At 39.6% G+C, this 16764-nt stretch overlaps 1 protein-coding gene across 1 annotated transcript; it reads left to right on the forward strand.

Moving 5' to 3' along the window:
- Nucleotides 1-270: 270 nt before the first annotated feature.
- On the forward strand, nt 271-2385 carry LOC135650874 (plasma membrane-associated cation-binding protein 1-like). The gene is made up of 5 exons (XM_065170525.1): nt 271-1152; nt 1242-1399; nt 1504-1593; nt 1687-1771; nt 1855-2385. The coding sequence occupies exons 2-5, from the start codon at nt 1289-1291 to the stop codon at nt 2163-2165; spliced, it is 597 nt and encodes a 198-aa protein (XP_065026597.1). The 5' UTR covers nt 271-1152; nt 1242-1288; the 3' UTR covers nt 2166-2385.
- The last annotated feature ends 14379 nt before the right edge of the window (nt 2386-16764 follow it).

Below are 16764 nucleotides of genomic sequence, written 5' to 3' on the forward strand. Positions count from 1 at the left end.
TTGGCACTACCGCCAAATTACGTTGGTGAATGAATTGGATTTGACGAACATGGGTGACTCTCTTTGCAATGCAATAAAATTGGTAGATATTTCTTATATCACGACACATTATTGCATGAAAAGTAAGTAATTGGGGAAAGAAAAAGGAGGGGGAATTTGTTCGGGCAAACACCTAAACATCACCCATCACAATGATTCGAAGCATGGCCTCATTCATTTGGTGATGATGACAAGGGCTTCTTCCTCGGATTCTTGCAATGTATCGGGTATAAATGGAGATATATTATTATCTGAAAAGCCTAATACATAAAATAAAATATTCCATGATAATTAGAATTCTTTGTGGAAATCTAATAATTATTCGCTACCATAGTTAGGTGGAAGTTCTTTCTAATTAAAACCTCCCCGGGAGACCATTAAAAAACATAATACTTAAAAAAATCATAATCAAAATCTTAGAATATCTCAAAGAAATTTCTTCCAATTTAATCTATATATATATGTTTTTTGTTGATAAGGGGTCCTAAAGGTTTTGTTGATAATTAAAATAAATAATATTTTCGAGGAACACACAAAAAAACCCAAAAAAATGACACCCCAAAAGGGATTTGAAAAAAAAAAGTATTTAAATATTATTTTAAGTGGGATAAAGATGACGGAGGGCGGATCTGTGTGCCCCGAAGCCACGTGGTCCTTAGGAGACACCAATACGGCTCCCCAACGGGCCCCGCGGCCCAAAGCGACAAACCCCGGTTTCTGCCACCCCTCGATCCGATTCCCGGTTCGCGTCGCCTCTTTTCGTTTCCCACGGGGCTCGGCGGACGGCGGTGGCACACGAGGACAATAGGCGACTGCGACCTCCAGCTGTCACCTCCCCACTGTAACCTTCTGCTGAGCCGGCGATCCTTACTTTTAGGACGAAAATACCCTCCGCATTACATATACGCGGTCGTTTTTACCTGAGCTTTAGGAAGGGTTACACCGTAATTTCATAACAGTGCAAGGGTGATTTGGTGCGTTGTCCTTGTATATTTCCCTGGCAAGCACATGGCTCCGCTCTCCTCTTTGTTTTCGTGCATACTATACATTGGTGATCGTAGGCATAGAAGAAAGGCAGAGGAGCGGAGTGGAGAGGAAGACGCAAGTTTCATAGTACGTCTTCTCCTCCTTTCTTTACCGATCATTTGGTCTCATATAGTTTAGTCGTGTGGTGATGTTTGCTTCTTCTTTTGGAGACACAGGTGTTTGCGATTTGAGCTAACAGGAGAGCAAGAGGAAGAGAGCAGAGATGGTGAATTACTGGAAGTCTAAAGTCCTTCCGACGATCAAGAAGGTGTTTGACAGGAACGGCAAGAAGGCTGCCGCCGCCGAGGCATGCAAGTCCTTCGACGAATCGAAGGTGCATGGGGTTTTGCTTCTCTTCTTCTTCTTCTTCTTCTTCTTCTTCTTCTTCTTCTCCCTTCGACTTGATCTGATCTCTACTGGATCCTTTGTTTGGTTCAGGAGGACATCAGCAAGGAGTTCGAAGAGAAGAAGACTGACCTGCAGCCCAAAGTTGTGGAGATCTACGAAGCTTCTGCCGTTGAAATCAAGGTTTATCGATCTTGAACTCATCCTCATGTTATTCACAGACTCTGTATCAAATACTTACAGCCTTCTGCAAATACTTGCTTTGGACGACGACAGACTCTGGTGAAGAAACCGACGGGGTCAGGACTGAAGAAGAAATCAACTGTTGTGATCAAGTTCATCGAGGAACTAGTGAAGATCGGTAATGCTTTCTCTGTCACAGATGTTATAGTTGTTTTGAGGTGATAGCGGAAGGGCTTGTGATGAGATTAGATCCTTGCGCAGAGTTCCCTGGCTCGAAGCCGGTGAGCGAGGCTGCCGCCAAGTACGGCCCCGGCCTCGTCTCCGGTCCCGTGATCTTCCTCTTCGAGCAGGTGTCCACCTTACTCCCCGCAGAGGAGCCGCCTGCTCCCGCCGAACCGGCCGTCGAGAGCACCAGCAAGGATATTACACCGGAAACCGCGGAGGAGATCAAGAAGGAAGAGGCTGAGGCGGAGGTGGAAGAGGCACCTGCCCCGGCCGACCCGGCTCCCTCGGACCCCTCCCCGGAGACGGAGAAACCGGCCGAGCCAGCGGCTGAACCCGCCAAGGCTTGATATAAACCACCAGCCTCCCGAACCGATCATTCCACCGCCACCTCGCCACCACCGCGCACCCAGTGTTTCCATGATTTATTATTCTTTCTCTTGTCTCTTCGTCAATTTGCTTCTCTTTCTCCTGTACGTAACTATGTCTTGGTTTCTCTCATTTTGCTTTCGGCAAGGGGACATGCAGGCCATGTAATATCATTATTAAGTGCAGTGTGGTGTTATGTTATATTTGGGATCGATAGCTTCATTCCATCTCTGTCAAGTTTCCTTGATGGAAGGCGTAAAAGAAGAAGGGCAAGTGTGTGTGTGTGTGTGTATATATATATATATATATATATATATAGAGGAAGACCGAAGCTTGACGACGAAGAACAGAACGTGGTATCACCGACTGCAGTGGGCTCCATGCATCAACGTTCATCGATTGGTCATAATGTAGTGAACGCTCATCATTCAACCTAATGACTCCAACCATTCAAGTTAAATTACCAATAATAAATCATTAATTCCTTTCATAATTGGTTGATATGTTACAAGCTGTTAATTGGGAATTGGGATGGAGTCCAATCCCAGGAAAGTCATCCACCTTAGCTTAACTCGTGGAGATTAATAAAGAAATCATGTACAGTTTTTGCAAGTGGAATGCCATTTCTTTTCGTAATCTCCATCTAATTGCGTGTCTTTTCCACGAGGAATCATCATCGTCGTCCCTCGTAATTGCATCCCGTTCACGTCTCTCGTCTTCCTTTGCCTCAACATATTATTGGGGCTGAGTTCATGGAGAACGCGTAAAGATTGGTAATGCTTTGAAGGATCTTGTATCCACTCCATAAACACACAAGTATATAAATAGATTAATCTAATACGTGAGACTTCGATTAACATGAAATCTAATAACATATTACTCCCTCTGTGCATTAACGTAAGAAACATGTTTCTCGTGAACAAAATCAATCATAGTCATAGTATGATAGACAAAAAAAAAAAAACAGAAATGACAGCATGGGAAGAGTCATAAATGAGATGGAGACAATATCTTGCATGTTATGGCTACCACAAGGGATGACAGTTAGGTCGAAGAATTCTTTAGAAGAAGAAAGTGATGCAAGAATGCAATGTAATATTAATAGGGGTATTCAAATCGAATCAAAAAAATTAAATCAAACCTAATCGAATTGGTTTCGAACCGATTTAATCTGAATCGGTTCATCAGTAATTTAGTTTTAAAGATTATAAATAATTTTAATTTGAAAAGATATCTTGTTTATTTGATTAATCGATTTGAATCAAGCTCACTTAAAAAGTAATAGTTTTCTAAGTTTATAATTTTAACTTTTTAATTGTATCGTTAAAATATCTAAACATTTTTAGAAGTATGGATCAATAAGATGTATTATTACCTTTACTCTTCTTGAGGCTTGATGATTTTGACAGTAGCTTAATCCATACGTAATCGATTACTTAGGTTCCAAATGATTTTAGTTTGAAGTACCTTCCTTTGAACCGAATCATTTTTTTTATTTGATTTAATTTGACCCTTGATGCTTCGATTTGAACGAATTTGAATCCACATAAGAATTAATTTAACATGTGGTATTGTCGTATGAATTTAAAGAAGATATATCACAAACATCATGTATATTATGGAAAGAGAAAACTTTTAAAATTAATGATAAAAAAATAAATTAGAAAACTGATGCAAAATATATGATTCCACAATTCTTACCTACATCCATAAATCAGATTCTTCACAGCACAAAAAAAAAATAAAAATCTCTTTTGAATTAGCACAAATCCAGATTCAAATTCCTTTCTCGATCCTTTGTGGACTCACTTGCAAAACGTTGACGAATAAATAGTATTATTTAAACATATCCAAACTCATGAAAGGGTGTTTTTCATAATTACATTTTTAACGGATCGAATAATTTCAAATCTAATTTTAGGACTCTTAAAATACTTATCATCGAAGCATTCGAGTGCAGCGGCAGATTGAAGGCGCCCATGGGATTCCAATGGCTACGGGTCGATGCACGACGCTCGGTGGCTGCTGCATTCTCGCCTCAGGTTTACTTACCACATCACACCGATTTCATTAGTAGCGGGCGATGTGATCCAATGCTCCGCGCCACAGATTAAACTGGGAAAAGCATGGCATCGTCGTGGTCGGGAATGCCTCAACACGGTGCCGTCATGAGAGCAAGAAGAAGAAGAAGAAGCAAGCGAGGAGGAGGAGGGAGAGTGGAAGAAAAGAAGAAGAAGAAGCAGCAAGCGAGGAGGAGGAGGGAGAGTGGAAGAAAAGAAGAAGAAGAAGCAGCAAGCGAGGAGGAGGAGGGAGAGTGGAATCAAAGAAGAAGAAGAAGAAGCAGCAGCAAGCGAGGAGGAAGAGGGAGAGTGGAATCAAAGAAGAAGAAGAAGAAGAAGAATAATAAGAAGAAGAAGAATAATAAGAAGAAGAAGAAGAAGAAGAAAAAGAAGATGAAGCAAGCGAGGAGGAGGGAGAGTGGAATCAAAGCCATGTAATTCTTGCAGAGAGAGCAGAGTAATGAGCTGACGCCTCAACCTGCGTGATATGGAACGAGACATCACGTCCTTGACGCCCTTTCTTCCAACCCAATTTACGCTTAACGTTACCGCCACGGTCGAATCACGCTTAGTTGACCTGGGATCGGTGCCGATGGAGATGATCTGCGGAAGAGATGGTTGGTTCTCCTTCCCACCTTAAATAGTCAATTCGTTGAAAAGAAGAACAACAAATTCTGACAAAAATTCTCGATAAGATCTATGTGAACAATGATCGATTAAAAAAGTTTATTCATTATCGTGACTAATCTTGGAAACCAACTCGGCGATATATATCCCTAAAATGTTCGAACTATATCCCTAAAATGTTCGAGCGCGAGAACACAAAAAAAAAGGACGAATTTTAAGAAAAATAAATGCTTAAAATAATAAGTATCTTCCTCAAATATAATAACGGATTGAAACCTTGGGATCTTAATGCATTTCTCTTGTCAACAGCATTCTGAATGGGTGGTGAAGAAGGATCGACGATTGCTACAGGTACCGATGATCGACATTCAGGCAGACATGGTCGTGTCCAAGGATGGAAATGGCACCTACACGTCCATCTTGGATGTCGTGATGTTTTTTATTGATATGTTCTTTCTATTTATACTAGCTAGGATGGAGGATTTCTCCCAATAAAGCAACAATATTTTCTCATGCGGTTGGGAAAATCTTATCTGCTATCATGCACCCATAATATGGTATTCCTATTTAGGATGTCAATCTTGGACCGATACAATGAAAATAATTTATGGGTGAGAGGCTTCGTGAGTGAGTTTGCTAGTTGATCAGCCATATATATATATATATATATATATATATATATATATATATATATATATATATATATATATATATATATATATATATATATATATATATATATATATATATATATATATATATATGTATATGTATATGAGAAACGCGTAGTTGATGTCGAACAACTTGATCTTGCACGAAATGGAAGTCAATGATAAAATGTTTCATGTGGGAGTGGAACACTAGATTGACACATAAATAGTTAGTTCCGACATTATCATAATATATTGTAGAAATAAGAGTGGAGTCAATGTTGAGTTCATTGAGCAGATTTGTGACCCAATTGAGTTTTGCAACAGTGGTACCGATGACACGATATTCAACATTAGTTGTAGACCATACGATTGTTTTTTATTTTTTAGAACTCCAAATTATTAGATTAGCTCAAGGAAGACAATATACCCCCGACATGGATATTTTATCATTAAAGTTTCTTACCCAATCAATATCAGCAAAGGCATAGAGATAAAGTGGAGAGTGTTTGTAGAGAAAGTGACAATGATGGTTCCTTTAAGATATCATAGGATTCATTTGAATACAGACAAATGCATAGTAGATGGTTGCTGTATAAATTATGATAATTTATTGACCGCAAAGGAGATGTCTAGACAGGTGAGAGCAAAGCACTATAAGGAGCCAACTACTTGTCGGTATTGAGTGTGTTCCGTAGCAGAACTTTCATCACATAATTTGAGTGATTCACTAGTAGAAATGGGAGTTGGAACCTCTTTTGTGTCCTACATGTTTGTCTTTGATAATGAATCTTAAATATATTTTTTTTGTGATAGGAAGAGACCTGAAGATGTATATGTTGCTTTCACTCCCAAAAAGTAGCTCAAGGTTCTTAAATCTTTAAGAAAAAAATCGATATGCCAATTGTTTGATGAATGCTTAGATCCTTGTAGGAGTATTGCTTGTGATAATAATGTCATCCACGTACACTAGAAGATATATTATGTCGTCATATTATTGTCATAGAAATAGTGAGGTATCAAATTTAGAGTTGATAAAGCTAATTGAAGTAAAAAAATGAGCAAAGTTTAGCTTGGAGCATGAAGAAGTCAATAAATAGCTTTTTGTAGTTTATAAACATGTATTGGATACTAAAGATGGATGAAACCAGAAGATTACTGCATAAAGACATCTTCAATTAGAGTCCTGTATAAAAATGTACTGTTAACATCCAATTATCAAAATTACCAGCCTCTAGTGGTGGCCAAACTCAAAATAAGTCAGATTGTTATGGATTTAACAATGAGACTGAATGTCTTAGTAAAATCAACACCAGGTTATTGATGAAACCTTTTGGTGACTAGATATGCTTTATATCTAACAACTGATCCACCTGGGTTCTGCTTAATTCAAAAAGCGCACTTATACCCGATAATGTTTTGTGCATGATGAAAAGGTATAAGGTTTCATGTTGAGTTATGGAGAAGGGCATCATATTCTTTACACATGGCTTTACGCTAGTTTGAAGATTTTTGAGCTTGAGTGAATATGATAGGTTCAATGGTCTTAGGCGAGGATTCTGTGATAGCATGTAGGATAAGGACTTGACGTGGTTTGAAAATACCACTCTTGGAGCGTATTATCATTTATTGTCTGGAGGCTATGAGATTGTGAGGTTATGTTGTTAGTATAGGTGGTGGAGAGTCATTAACATGAGCTAAGTCAGGCTGATGTACTTCAGTGTCATAGGGTCTAGAAGGAGATAAAGACAATGGTTGTGTTTCTAAATGTATTGCCTCATCAATGAGAGAAACATAAGAAGAAAGGAATGAAGTAGTAATGGAGGGAATGGGCAGTTGCTGAAATAGAGTAGCAGTAGAGTATGGATCCTTAGGGGAGGAACTAGATGGTGTCATGTGAGGCTCATCCGAAAGGATCGGAGGTATACTCCAGTGACAAATGTTTATCGAAGTGGTTTGCATGGCAGGAGGCTCATTATTTTAGAAAGGAAAGATAGACTCTACAAAAGTAATGTAATATGATATAAAAACTTTTTGGGTTTAGGGGTTATAGCATCGGAAAACATTATGTTCAAGAGAGTGTTCTATGAAGATACAAGGCTTAGATCTTGATATTATCTTATAAGAGACATAAGGACATTGATCATAGCTGGTGGACAACTGAGGGAGCCATTAATTTAGCCTAGTAAGTCATATCAAAATAGGAGATTAGAAAACTGGGTTCGATAGGATGCATAGTTGTCACCTTTTGATAACTTGAAAGAGATTAGCGTGACAACATAAGTCCTGCATGTGAAGTACTATGATTCACTGCAGAAACGATAACTGGAATGTTAGAAGAAGATAATAAAGACATTTTGAGGATATGTACTTATCCGAGAGCTCAAGATAAGAGTTTTGGCTAAGCAGTTGTCGGTGGGTTGAAGGTGCAGCCTGCGATCGGAGAAGCATAACCGTCGGAGGAAGAGAAGCAGTAGATCTCAACAGATCTAAGTAAGAGATCTATTAGTGGAGGAACTGTGTTGTGGTTATAGATCTATGGGAGATCCATAGTTCTTATCGTAAATCGATGTTGCGACTGCATCTCCTATGAATCACAACGAGGAGAGTGACGAGGGGGAGAGCGCGATGAGGTAGCGTTTCCGATGGGATATAAAGAAGAACTAAATTTTTGTATATGAATAAATACTAGCAGGCCATAACACGTATCAGAATTAAATAAAAATCACAATCAAATATAACACCAAGATTTATGTGGAAATCCCCTCCAACGTGAAGGGTAAAAACTACACGGCAAACCAGAGGTAATCCATTATAAGAATAATGAAAATACAAATCTTAGTCTTTTGCCTAAAATCCAAGCAATAATCTCAAGAGAATAACTATGATATAAGGATTACATCACTGTGCACAATATCCAAATTCTCCCTAAGTAATCATAGCGAGAATCAACTGTAGATCTGATCTAACCTGAGATGAGAACACTGCATAGATGATTGAAAATAGTCTCTCTGCGTTGTCCTTGTCTTCTGCCCTTTCCTTCTCTTGTTTTTCTGTCATTTTCTCCTCTTTTTGAATCAAGATGCTATTGTAATTTGATGTCTCATTGCTGTAGTTTTTCCCTATTTTCACAGCCACCACACCTCCCTTATTAGATTTAGGGTTTTACTAGAAAGGGGGGTGATTTATGGGCTGTTAAAGCCCACCATGGGCTGAACTTGTAGGCTGTCAGCCCAACAACCTCCCCCTTTAGCCCATAAGGGAGGTTCTCTCATAACTCCTCAATGTGAAGCAATGCCGACCAGCTGTCGGCATATCTCCTGTCTTTCTTTCGGTAAGGTCTTTGTCAATATGTCTGCTCCATTGTCATTTATGTGAATTTTTTAAAGCTGCTGCTTCTCTTCAAGTACATTTCCAATCCAATAGTATTTGACATCTATATGATTTGACCTAGAATTAAAAGTTTGATTCTTACACAAATGGATGACACTATAGCAGTCACAATTTACCATATAATTTTCTTGTTTCAACCTCAATTCTTGTAATAATTCTTTCATCCATAATATTTCTTTACAAACCTATGTAACAACAATATATTCTGTCTCTATAGTGGAGAGAGCAATTCACCTTTATAATCTGGATTGTCATTACATTACTCTATATGTAAAAGTAAGTAAAAAATCTGATGTAAACTTCCTTGTATCAATATCTTTTGTCATATCTACATCTGTGTAACTTTTCAACACAAGTGGTCTACATCCAAAGCTTAAACAAACATCATTGCTACCCAGAGCTCTTTGCTTGGATTTACAAGAAATATACTAGTAACACTCACTACATATGCGATGTTCGGCTTCGTACATACCATCGGATACATTAAACTTCCAACTGCTGAAGCATAAGGAACCTTTTGTATTTTCTCCTTCTCCTCATCACTTGAAGGACTATGTTCCAAGCATAACTTAAAATGACTTGCAAGAGGAGAACCAATTGGCTTTGTATTGTTTATACTGAACCTTTTCAATACCTTCTCGATATATTTCTTCTATGACAATCAAATCTTCTTATACGACAACTAAACACTCTTAAATGTCTGTATGAAACATCTTTCCATAACCATACATACTCTGTAATATCACTATCTAGGGCTGTAAATGGTAATAAGTTGATCACATCAACTACAGTCCTTAAAACCTCATCCCAAAACTTTTTGGGTAGCTTGGCCTATGAAAACATACATTTGATCTTTTTCATAATTATGTAATTCATAAAGGTGTACCAGGAATTGTCATCTCAAGTTGGATATATATATATATATATATCCACTCTTATTTCTACAATATATTATGATAATGTCGGAACTAACTATTTATGTGTCAATCTAGTGTTCCACTCCCACATGAAACATTTTATCATTGACTTCCATTTCGTGCAAGATCAAGTTGTTCGACATCAACTACGCGTTTCTCATATACATATATATATATATATATATATATATATATATATATATATATATATATATATATATATATATATATATATATATATATATATATATATATATATATATATATATATATATATATATATGGCTGATCAACTAGCAAACTCACTCACGAAGCCTCTCACCCATAAATTATTTTCATTGTATCGGTCCAAGATTGACATCCTAAATAGGAATACCATATTATGGGTGCATGATAGCAGATAAGATTTTCCCAACCGCATGAGAAAATATTGTTGCTTTATTGGGAGAAATCCTCCATCCTAGCTAGTATAAATAGAAAGAACATATCAATAAAAAATATCACGACATCCAAGATGGACGTGTAGGTGCCATTTCCATCCTTGGACACGACCATGTCTGCCTGAATGTCGATCATCGGTACCTGTAGCAATCGTCGATCCTTCTTCACCACCCATTCAGAATGCTATTGACAAGAGAAATGCATTAAGATCCCAAGGTTTCAATCCGTTATTATATTTGAGGAAGATACTTATTATTTTAAGCATTTATTTCTCTTAAAATTCATCCTTTTTTTTTGTGTTCTCGCGCTCGAACATTTTAGGGATATAGTTCGAACATTTTAGGGATATATATCGCCGAGTTGGTTTCCAAGATTAGTCACGATAATGAATAAACTTTTTTAATCGATCATTGTTCACATAGATCTTATCGAGAATTTTTGTCAGAATTTGTTGTTCTTCTTTTCAACGAATTGACTATTTAAGGTGGGAAGGAGAACTTGTTAAAATAAAGAGATAAATGAGTTGTAGAAGAAGAAGTTGAATGTTATTGACATATCCTCCGTCTTTATATACAGGTTAGAAGGAGAAGTTTCCTCAACGGGTTAGAGGATTTCCCTCAACAGAGTAGAGAGATTTCCTCAACAGTTAGGGAAATCTCATCTACTTATCATGCCCCCGCAAGATGGTGCTCCTATCAAGGAGGCCAATCTTGGACTGATGTAATGCAAACAGCTTACGAGCTATAGGCTTCATAAGTGAGTCGGCCAATTGATCAGCTGTATGAACATGAGAAACACGGAGTTGACGGCGGACAACTTGATCACGTACAAAGTGGAAGTCAATAGCAATATGTTTCATGCGGGAGTGGAATACCGGATTAGCGCACAGATAGGTAGCTCCAATATTATCACAATATATTGTAGGAGTGGAATCGATGTTGAGTTCCTGGAGAAGATTCGTGATCCAATTGAGTTCTACAGTGGTAGCGGCAATGGCACGGTATTCAGCTTCAGTTGTAGACCGGGCGATTGTCTTTTGCTTCTTAGAACTCCAACTGATTGGATGAGCACCAAGGAAGATAATATACCCCGATGTGGATGTTCTATCATCAAGGTTGCCCGCCCAATCAGCATCGGCAAATGCATGAAGACGAAGTGGAGAGTGTTTACGAAAAAAGAGTCCATGATTTAGAGTCCCTTTAAGATATCGTAGAAGTCTCTTGACCGCAGACCAGTGTAGAGTAGATGGTTGCTGCATAAACTGTGATAATTTGTTCACAGCAAATGAGATGTCTGGACGCGTGAGAGCTAAGTATTGTAAAGAGCCAACAACTTGGCGGTATTGAGTGGGTTCCGTAGCAGGACTTCCATCTGATAATTTGAGAGAACCGCTAGTAGAGATGGGGGTTGTAATTGCATTTGCATCCTGCATGTTTGTCTTTAATAACAAATCTTGAATGTACTTGCGTTGTGATAAAAGGAGACCGGAAGATGTGAAGGTAGCTTCGACGCCCAAAAAGTAGCTCAAGGGTCCGAGATCCTTAAGCGAGAATCGAGCTGCCAGCTGTTTGACGAACGCTTGGATGCTGGCGGGATTGTTGCCTGTGACAATAATATCATCCACATATACCAGAATATACATTGTGTTTCCATGATGATGTCGCAGAAACAACGAAGTGTCAGATTTGGAGTTAAGAAAGCCGACAGAAGTCAAAAATGAGCTAAGTTGAGTGTACCAAGCTCTCGGAGCCTGACGAAGTCCATAAATGGCTTTCCGAAGTTTGCAAACATGCTGTGGATACTGAGGATGAGTAAAACCGGGGGGTTGTTGCATAAAAACATCTTCAGATAGATATCCCTGTAGAAAGGCATTATTAACATCCAATTGTCGTAATTGCCAGCCTTTAGTGGTAGCCAGATTCAAGATAAGCCGGATTGTAGTGGGTTTAACAACAGGACTAAACGTCTCAGTGAAATCAACTCCAGGTCGTTGATGGAACCTTTTGGCGACCAGGCGTGCCTTATATCGAGCAACTGAGCCATCTGGGTTCCGCTTAATTCTAAAGACCCACTTACACCCGATGATGTTTTATGAAGGATGAAAAGGAATTAGATCCCATGTTGAATTATGGAGGAGGGCATTATATTCCTCGCTCATGGCAATACGCCAATGCGGAGATTTTTGGGCTTGAGTGAAGGTGGTGGGTTCAATGTTGGGGGATGAGGAATTCATGACAGCTTGTAGGTTAAGTACTTGACGAGGTTTAAAAATACCATGCTTAGAGCGAGTGGTCATAGGATGATTGGAGATGACAGGATTAGGAGGTAATGTTGGGTGAGGATCAGTGGCACAAGCCGGGTCAAGTGGAGACACGTCAGGGGCACTTGGGCGAGAAGGAGGTAAAGAGGATGGTTGTGTTTCGGAACATATTGCCCCATCAATTGGAGAAGAGTGGAGTGGAGTAGGAACAGAGGAAACGGGCAAGTGTTGAACTGGAGTGATATAGTGCGGATCAGGAGGGGAGGAAGTAGACGAAGACATGGGAGGCTCGTCCGATTGATCCGAAGGTTTACTCCAGTGAGATAGTGAAGTGGTCCGTATGGCAGGATATGGAAGGGTTTGGAAAGGAAAGTTAGACTCAACAAAGATAACGTGACGTGATACAAAGATTTTGTGAGTGTGGAGATTATAGCAGCGGAAAGCATTATGGTCAAGTGAGTAACCAATAAAGACGCAAGGAGAAGATCGGGATGTTAACTTATGAGAGGCATAGGGACGTAACCAAGGATAACATAAACAACCGAACACGTGGAGTTTACGAAGGTTAGGGGGTTTGTGGAACAGTGTGTCAAAGGGGGACTGGTGTTGTAGAACTGGTGTAGGCATCCGATTAATTAGGTAGACAGCAGTTTGAAAGGCTGCTGTCCAGAAAGTTGAAGGCATGGAAGCCTGATGTAAAAGTGTGAGTCCAGTTTCTACTATATGCCGATGTTTGCGTTCGGCAGAACCAACTAGTTGAGGAGTATGTGGAGGAGACTTGAGGTGTTGAATGCCACAAGCTGAGAGATGAGACGCCAGGGCTTGATATTCACCGCCACCATCAGAGTAGACTGTTTTAATGGTAGACTGAAAATAGTTTTCGACCAACTTCTGGAAAGTGGAAAAAACGCGAGAAACGTCAGATTTATGAGAAAGAGGATATATCCATGTGTACTTGGAGAAGTGATCTACAAAAATAACATAAAATCGAAACTTATCAAAAGATAAGATTGGAGCAGGACCCCAAACATCAGTATATATAATTTCAAAAGGTTTAGAGGAGGAAATTGAAGATGAACCAAAAGGCTGCCGATGACTCTTATTACTAAGACAAGCATCACAATGCATCATAGAATTAGGGGACTTAAAAAGAGGAAGAGAGTGACAAGATAATAATTTCTGCTAAATAAAGGGTGAGGGATTGGCCAAGCCGACGATGCCACACATCAACTGGAGCCGCAACAGAAGAATGAACAGTGGGCTGGGTCATTCGAGAGGCTGACGGCCATTCATAAATGTTGTCTTTATTCGGGCCTTGGACCAATGATGCCCCCGTGCTCAAATCCTTAACAAGAAATGAATCAGGAAAGAATTCAATGGAAGTATTGTTATGTTTGCAAAATTGAGAAACAGAAATGAGGTTGCGTTTAATATGAGGGGCGCATAAAACATCATCGAGAGTAAATGTATTAGAGTCAGAATTAAGCGTTGTGGAACCAGTATGAGTTATAGAAAGTCCTTTACCATCACCGATGATGATATCTTCATTGCCGCCATAGGGATTGTGAAGAGACAAATTCTGAAGATCAGCGGTGATGTGATGAGAGGCACCAGAGTCGACAATCCAGTTGGACTGGCTAGGTGTCGGAGTAGTTAGGAGATTTGCCTGTGGCCAGTGTGACGGAGTAGGGAGGCGGAGACGAGACCGGCAAACTTTAGCGGAATGGCCGACTGCTGGAGTCGCCACTTTGCGAGAAGGGATGACTAGGAGGATAGGAGGGGTGTTGCATGGAACTCACAGAATCAAGAGGCGTAGTAGCCAAACCTTGGGTGATGTTCGGTGAGTACCGAGTGTTCTTCCGTTTAGACTTGTGACTGACTTGAGCTGTGACAGTTGATCTAGGCAGTTTGTCCGCACGCTTCAAAGACATCTCGTAGTCAGTCAACTTATCATAGAGATCTTCAAAAGAGATTGGCGAGTCGCGTGCCCGAATTGCAGCAGCCAATTCTTTGTAGTCGATGTCGAGACCATTGAGGGTATGAATGACAACCTCTTCATCACATAGGAAATGACCTATCAAAAGTCATCGATGATAACCTTGATAAGTTGTAAATAATCAGAGATAGTACTTCCCTCTTGTTTTGTCTCCATAAGCTTGGATAGAAGACTGAGCTTGCGAGTACGCGAATGATTTGCCAGGGTGGTTTGCAGTTTAGACCATGCATCGGCAGCTGTCACACATGAAGATATCAAGGGAGCAACGGATCCAGCAACTGAAGCTTGAATGGCTTGGAGAATGAGACGATCTTGACGTAGCCACAGTTTGTGAGCTGGATTGGGTACTGGATTAGGATCACCGGGGATGTTGAGCATGGCCGGAGGACAACTGAAAGAACCATCAACGTAACCTAACAAATCATATCCAAATAAAAGATTAGAGAATTGAGCTCGCCAGGACGCATAGTTGCCACCCTTTGATAACTTAAAGGGGATTAGTGTGGCAGCATTGATGGAGATAAGCCCTGTAGAAGAACAAGAAGTGGGAGTCCCTATAGGAACTGAAACATCAGAAGAAGTGAACGAAGACATTTTCCTTCTTCTTTTTTTTTTTATTTTTATTTTTAGAAGAAGGCAGCGAACCTTGTGTGATACTCAGGTCACACAAGGTGGAGAATGAGGGAGGGGGCTGCTGCTATAGATTGCTTGCTGTAGCAGATTGAGCAATCTACAACAGTGCCAAAAGCTGCCGGCAGCTGCTGTGGATTGCTGCTTGCTGCTGCAGATTGTAGGGACTGCAGTTCGCCGGGAGATGGCTGCAAAAACTGCAGCGGTACTCAAGACTGCAGTTCGCCGGAAGATGGCTGCGAAAACTACAGCGGTACTCAAGACTGCGGTTCAGCAGTTGGAAGTTTAATGTATCCGATGGTATGTACGAAGCCGAACATCGCATATGTAGTGAGTGTTACTAGTATATTTCTTGTAAATCCAAGCAAAGAGCTCTGGGTAGCAATGATGTTTGTTTAAGCTTTGGAGGTAGACCACTTGTGTTGAAAAGTTACACAGATGTAGATATGACAAAAGATATTGATACAAGGAAGTTTACATCAGATTTTTTACTTACTTTTACATATAGAGTAATGTAATGACAATCCAGATTATAAAGGTGAATTGCTCTCTCCACTATAGAGACAGAATATATTGTTGTTACATAGGTTTGTAAAGAAATATTATGGATGAAAGAATTATTACAAGAATTGAGGTTGAAACAAGAAAATTATATGGTAAATTGTGACTGCTATAGTGTCATCCATTTGTGTAAGAATCAAACTTTTAATTCTAGGTCAAAGCATATAGATGTCAAATACTATTGGATTGGAAATGTACTTGAAGAGAAGCAGCAGCTTTAAAAAATTCACATAAATGACAATGGAGCAGACATATTGACAAAGACCTTACCGAAAGAAAGACAGGAGATATGCCGACAGCTGGTCGGCATTGCTTCACATTGAGGAGTTATGAGAGAACCTCCCTTATGGGCTAAAGGGGGAGGTTGTTGGGCTGACAGCCTACAAGTTCAGCCCATGGTGGGCTTTAACAGCCCATAAATCACCCCCCTTTCTAGTAAAACCCTAAATCTAATAAGGGAGGTGTGGTGGCTGTGAAAATAGGGAAAAACTACAGCAATGAGACATCAAATTACAATAGCATCTTGATTCAAAAAGAGGAGAAAATGACAGAAAAACAAGAGAAGGAAAGGGCAGAAGACAAGGACAACGCAGAGAGACTATTTTCAATCATCTATGCAGTGTTCTCATCTCAGGTTAGATCAGATCTACAGTTGATTCTCGCTATGATTACTTAGGGAGAATTTGGATATTGTGCACAGTGATGTAATCCTTATATCATAGTTATTCTCTTGAGATTATTGCTTGGATTTTAGGCAAAAGACTAAGATTTGTATTTTCATTATTCTTATAATGGATTACCTCTGGTTTGCCGTGTAGTTTTTACCCTTCACGTTGGAGGGGATTTCCACATAAATCTTGGTGTTATATTTGATTGTGATTTTTATTTAATTCTGATACGTGTTATGGCCTGCTAGTATTTATTCATATACAAAAATTTAGTTCTTCTTTATATCCCATCGGAAACGCTACCTCATCGCGCTCTCCCCCTCGTCACTCTCCTCGTTGTGATTCATAGGAGATGCAGTCGCAACATCGATTTACGA

The sequence above is a fragment of the Musa acuminata genome, chromosome BXJ3-10 (assembly GCF_036884655.1).
Source record: "Musa acuminata AAA Group cultivar baxijiao chromosome BXJ3-10, Cavendish_Baxijiao_AAA, whole genome shotgun sequence".
Classification (NCBI taxonomy): domain Eukaryota; kingdom Viridiplantae; phylum Streptophyta; class Magnoliopsida; order Zingiberales; family Musaceae; genus Musa; species Musa acuminata.

Coding starts and splice junctions, on each gene's coding strand:
- LOC135650874 (XM_065170525.1), top strand. CDS start 1,289: ATGGTGAATTACTGGAAGTCTAAAGTCCTTCCGACGATCAAGAAGGTG. Junction 1,400..1,503: donor AGTCCTTCGACGAATCGAAG/GTGCATGGGGTT, acceptor TGTTTGGTTCAG/GAGGACATCAGCAAGGAGTT. Junction 1,594..1,686: donor CTTCTGCCGTTGAAATCAAG/GTTTATCGATCT, acceptor GGACGACGACAG/ACTCTGGTGAAGAAACCGAC.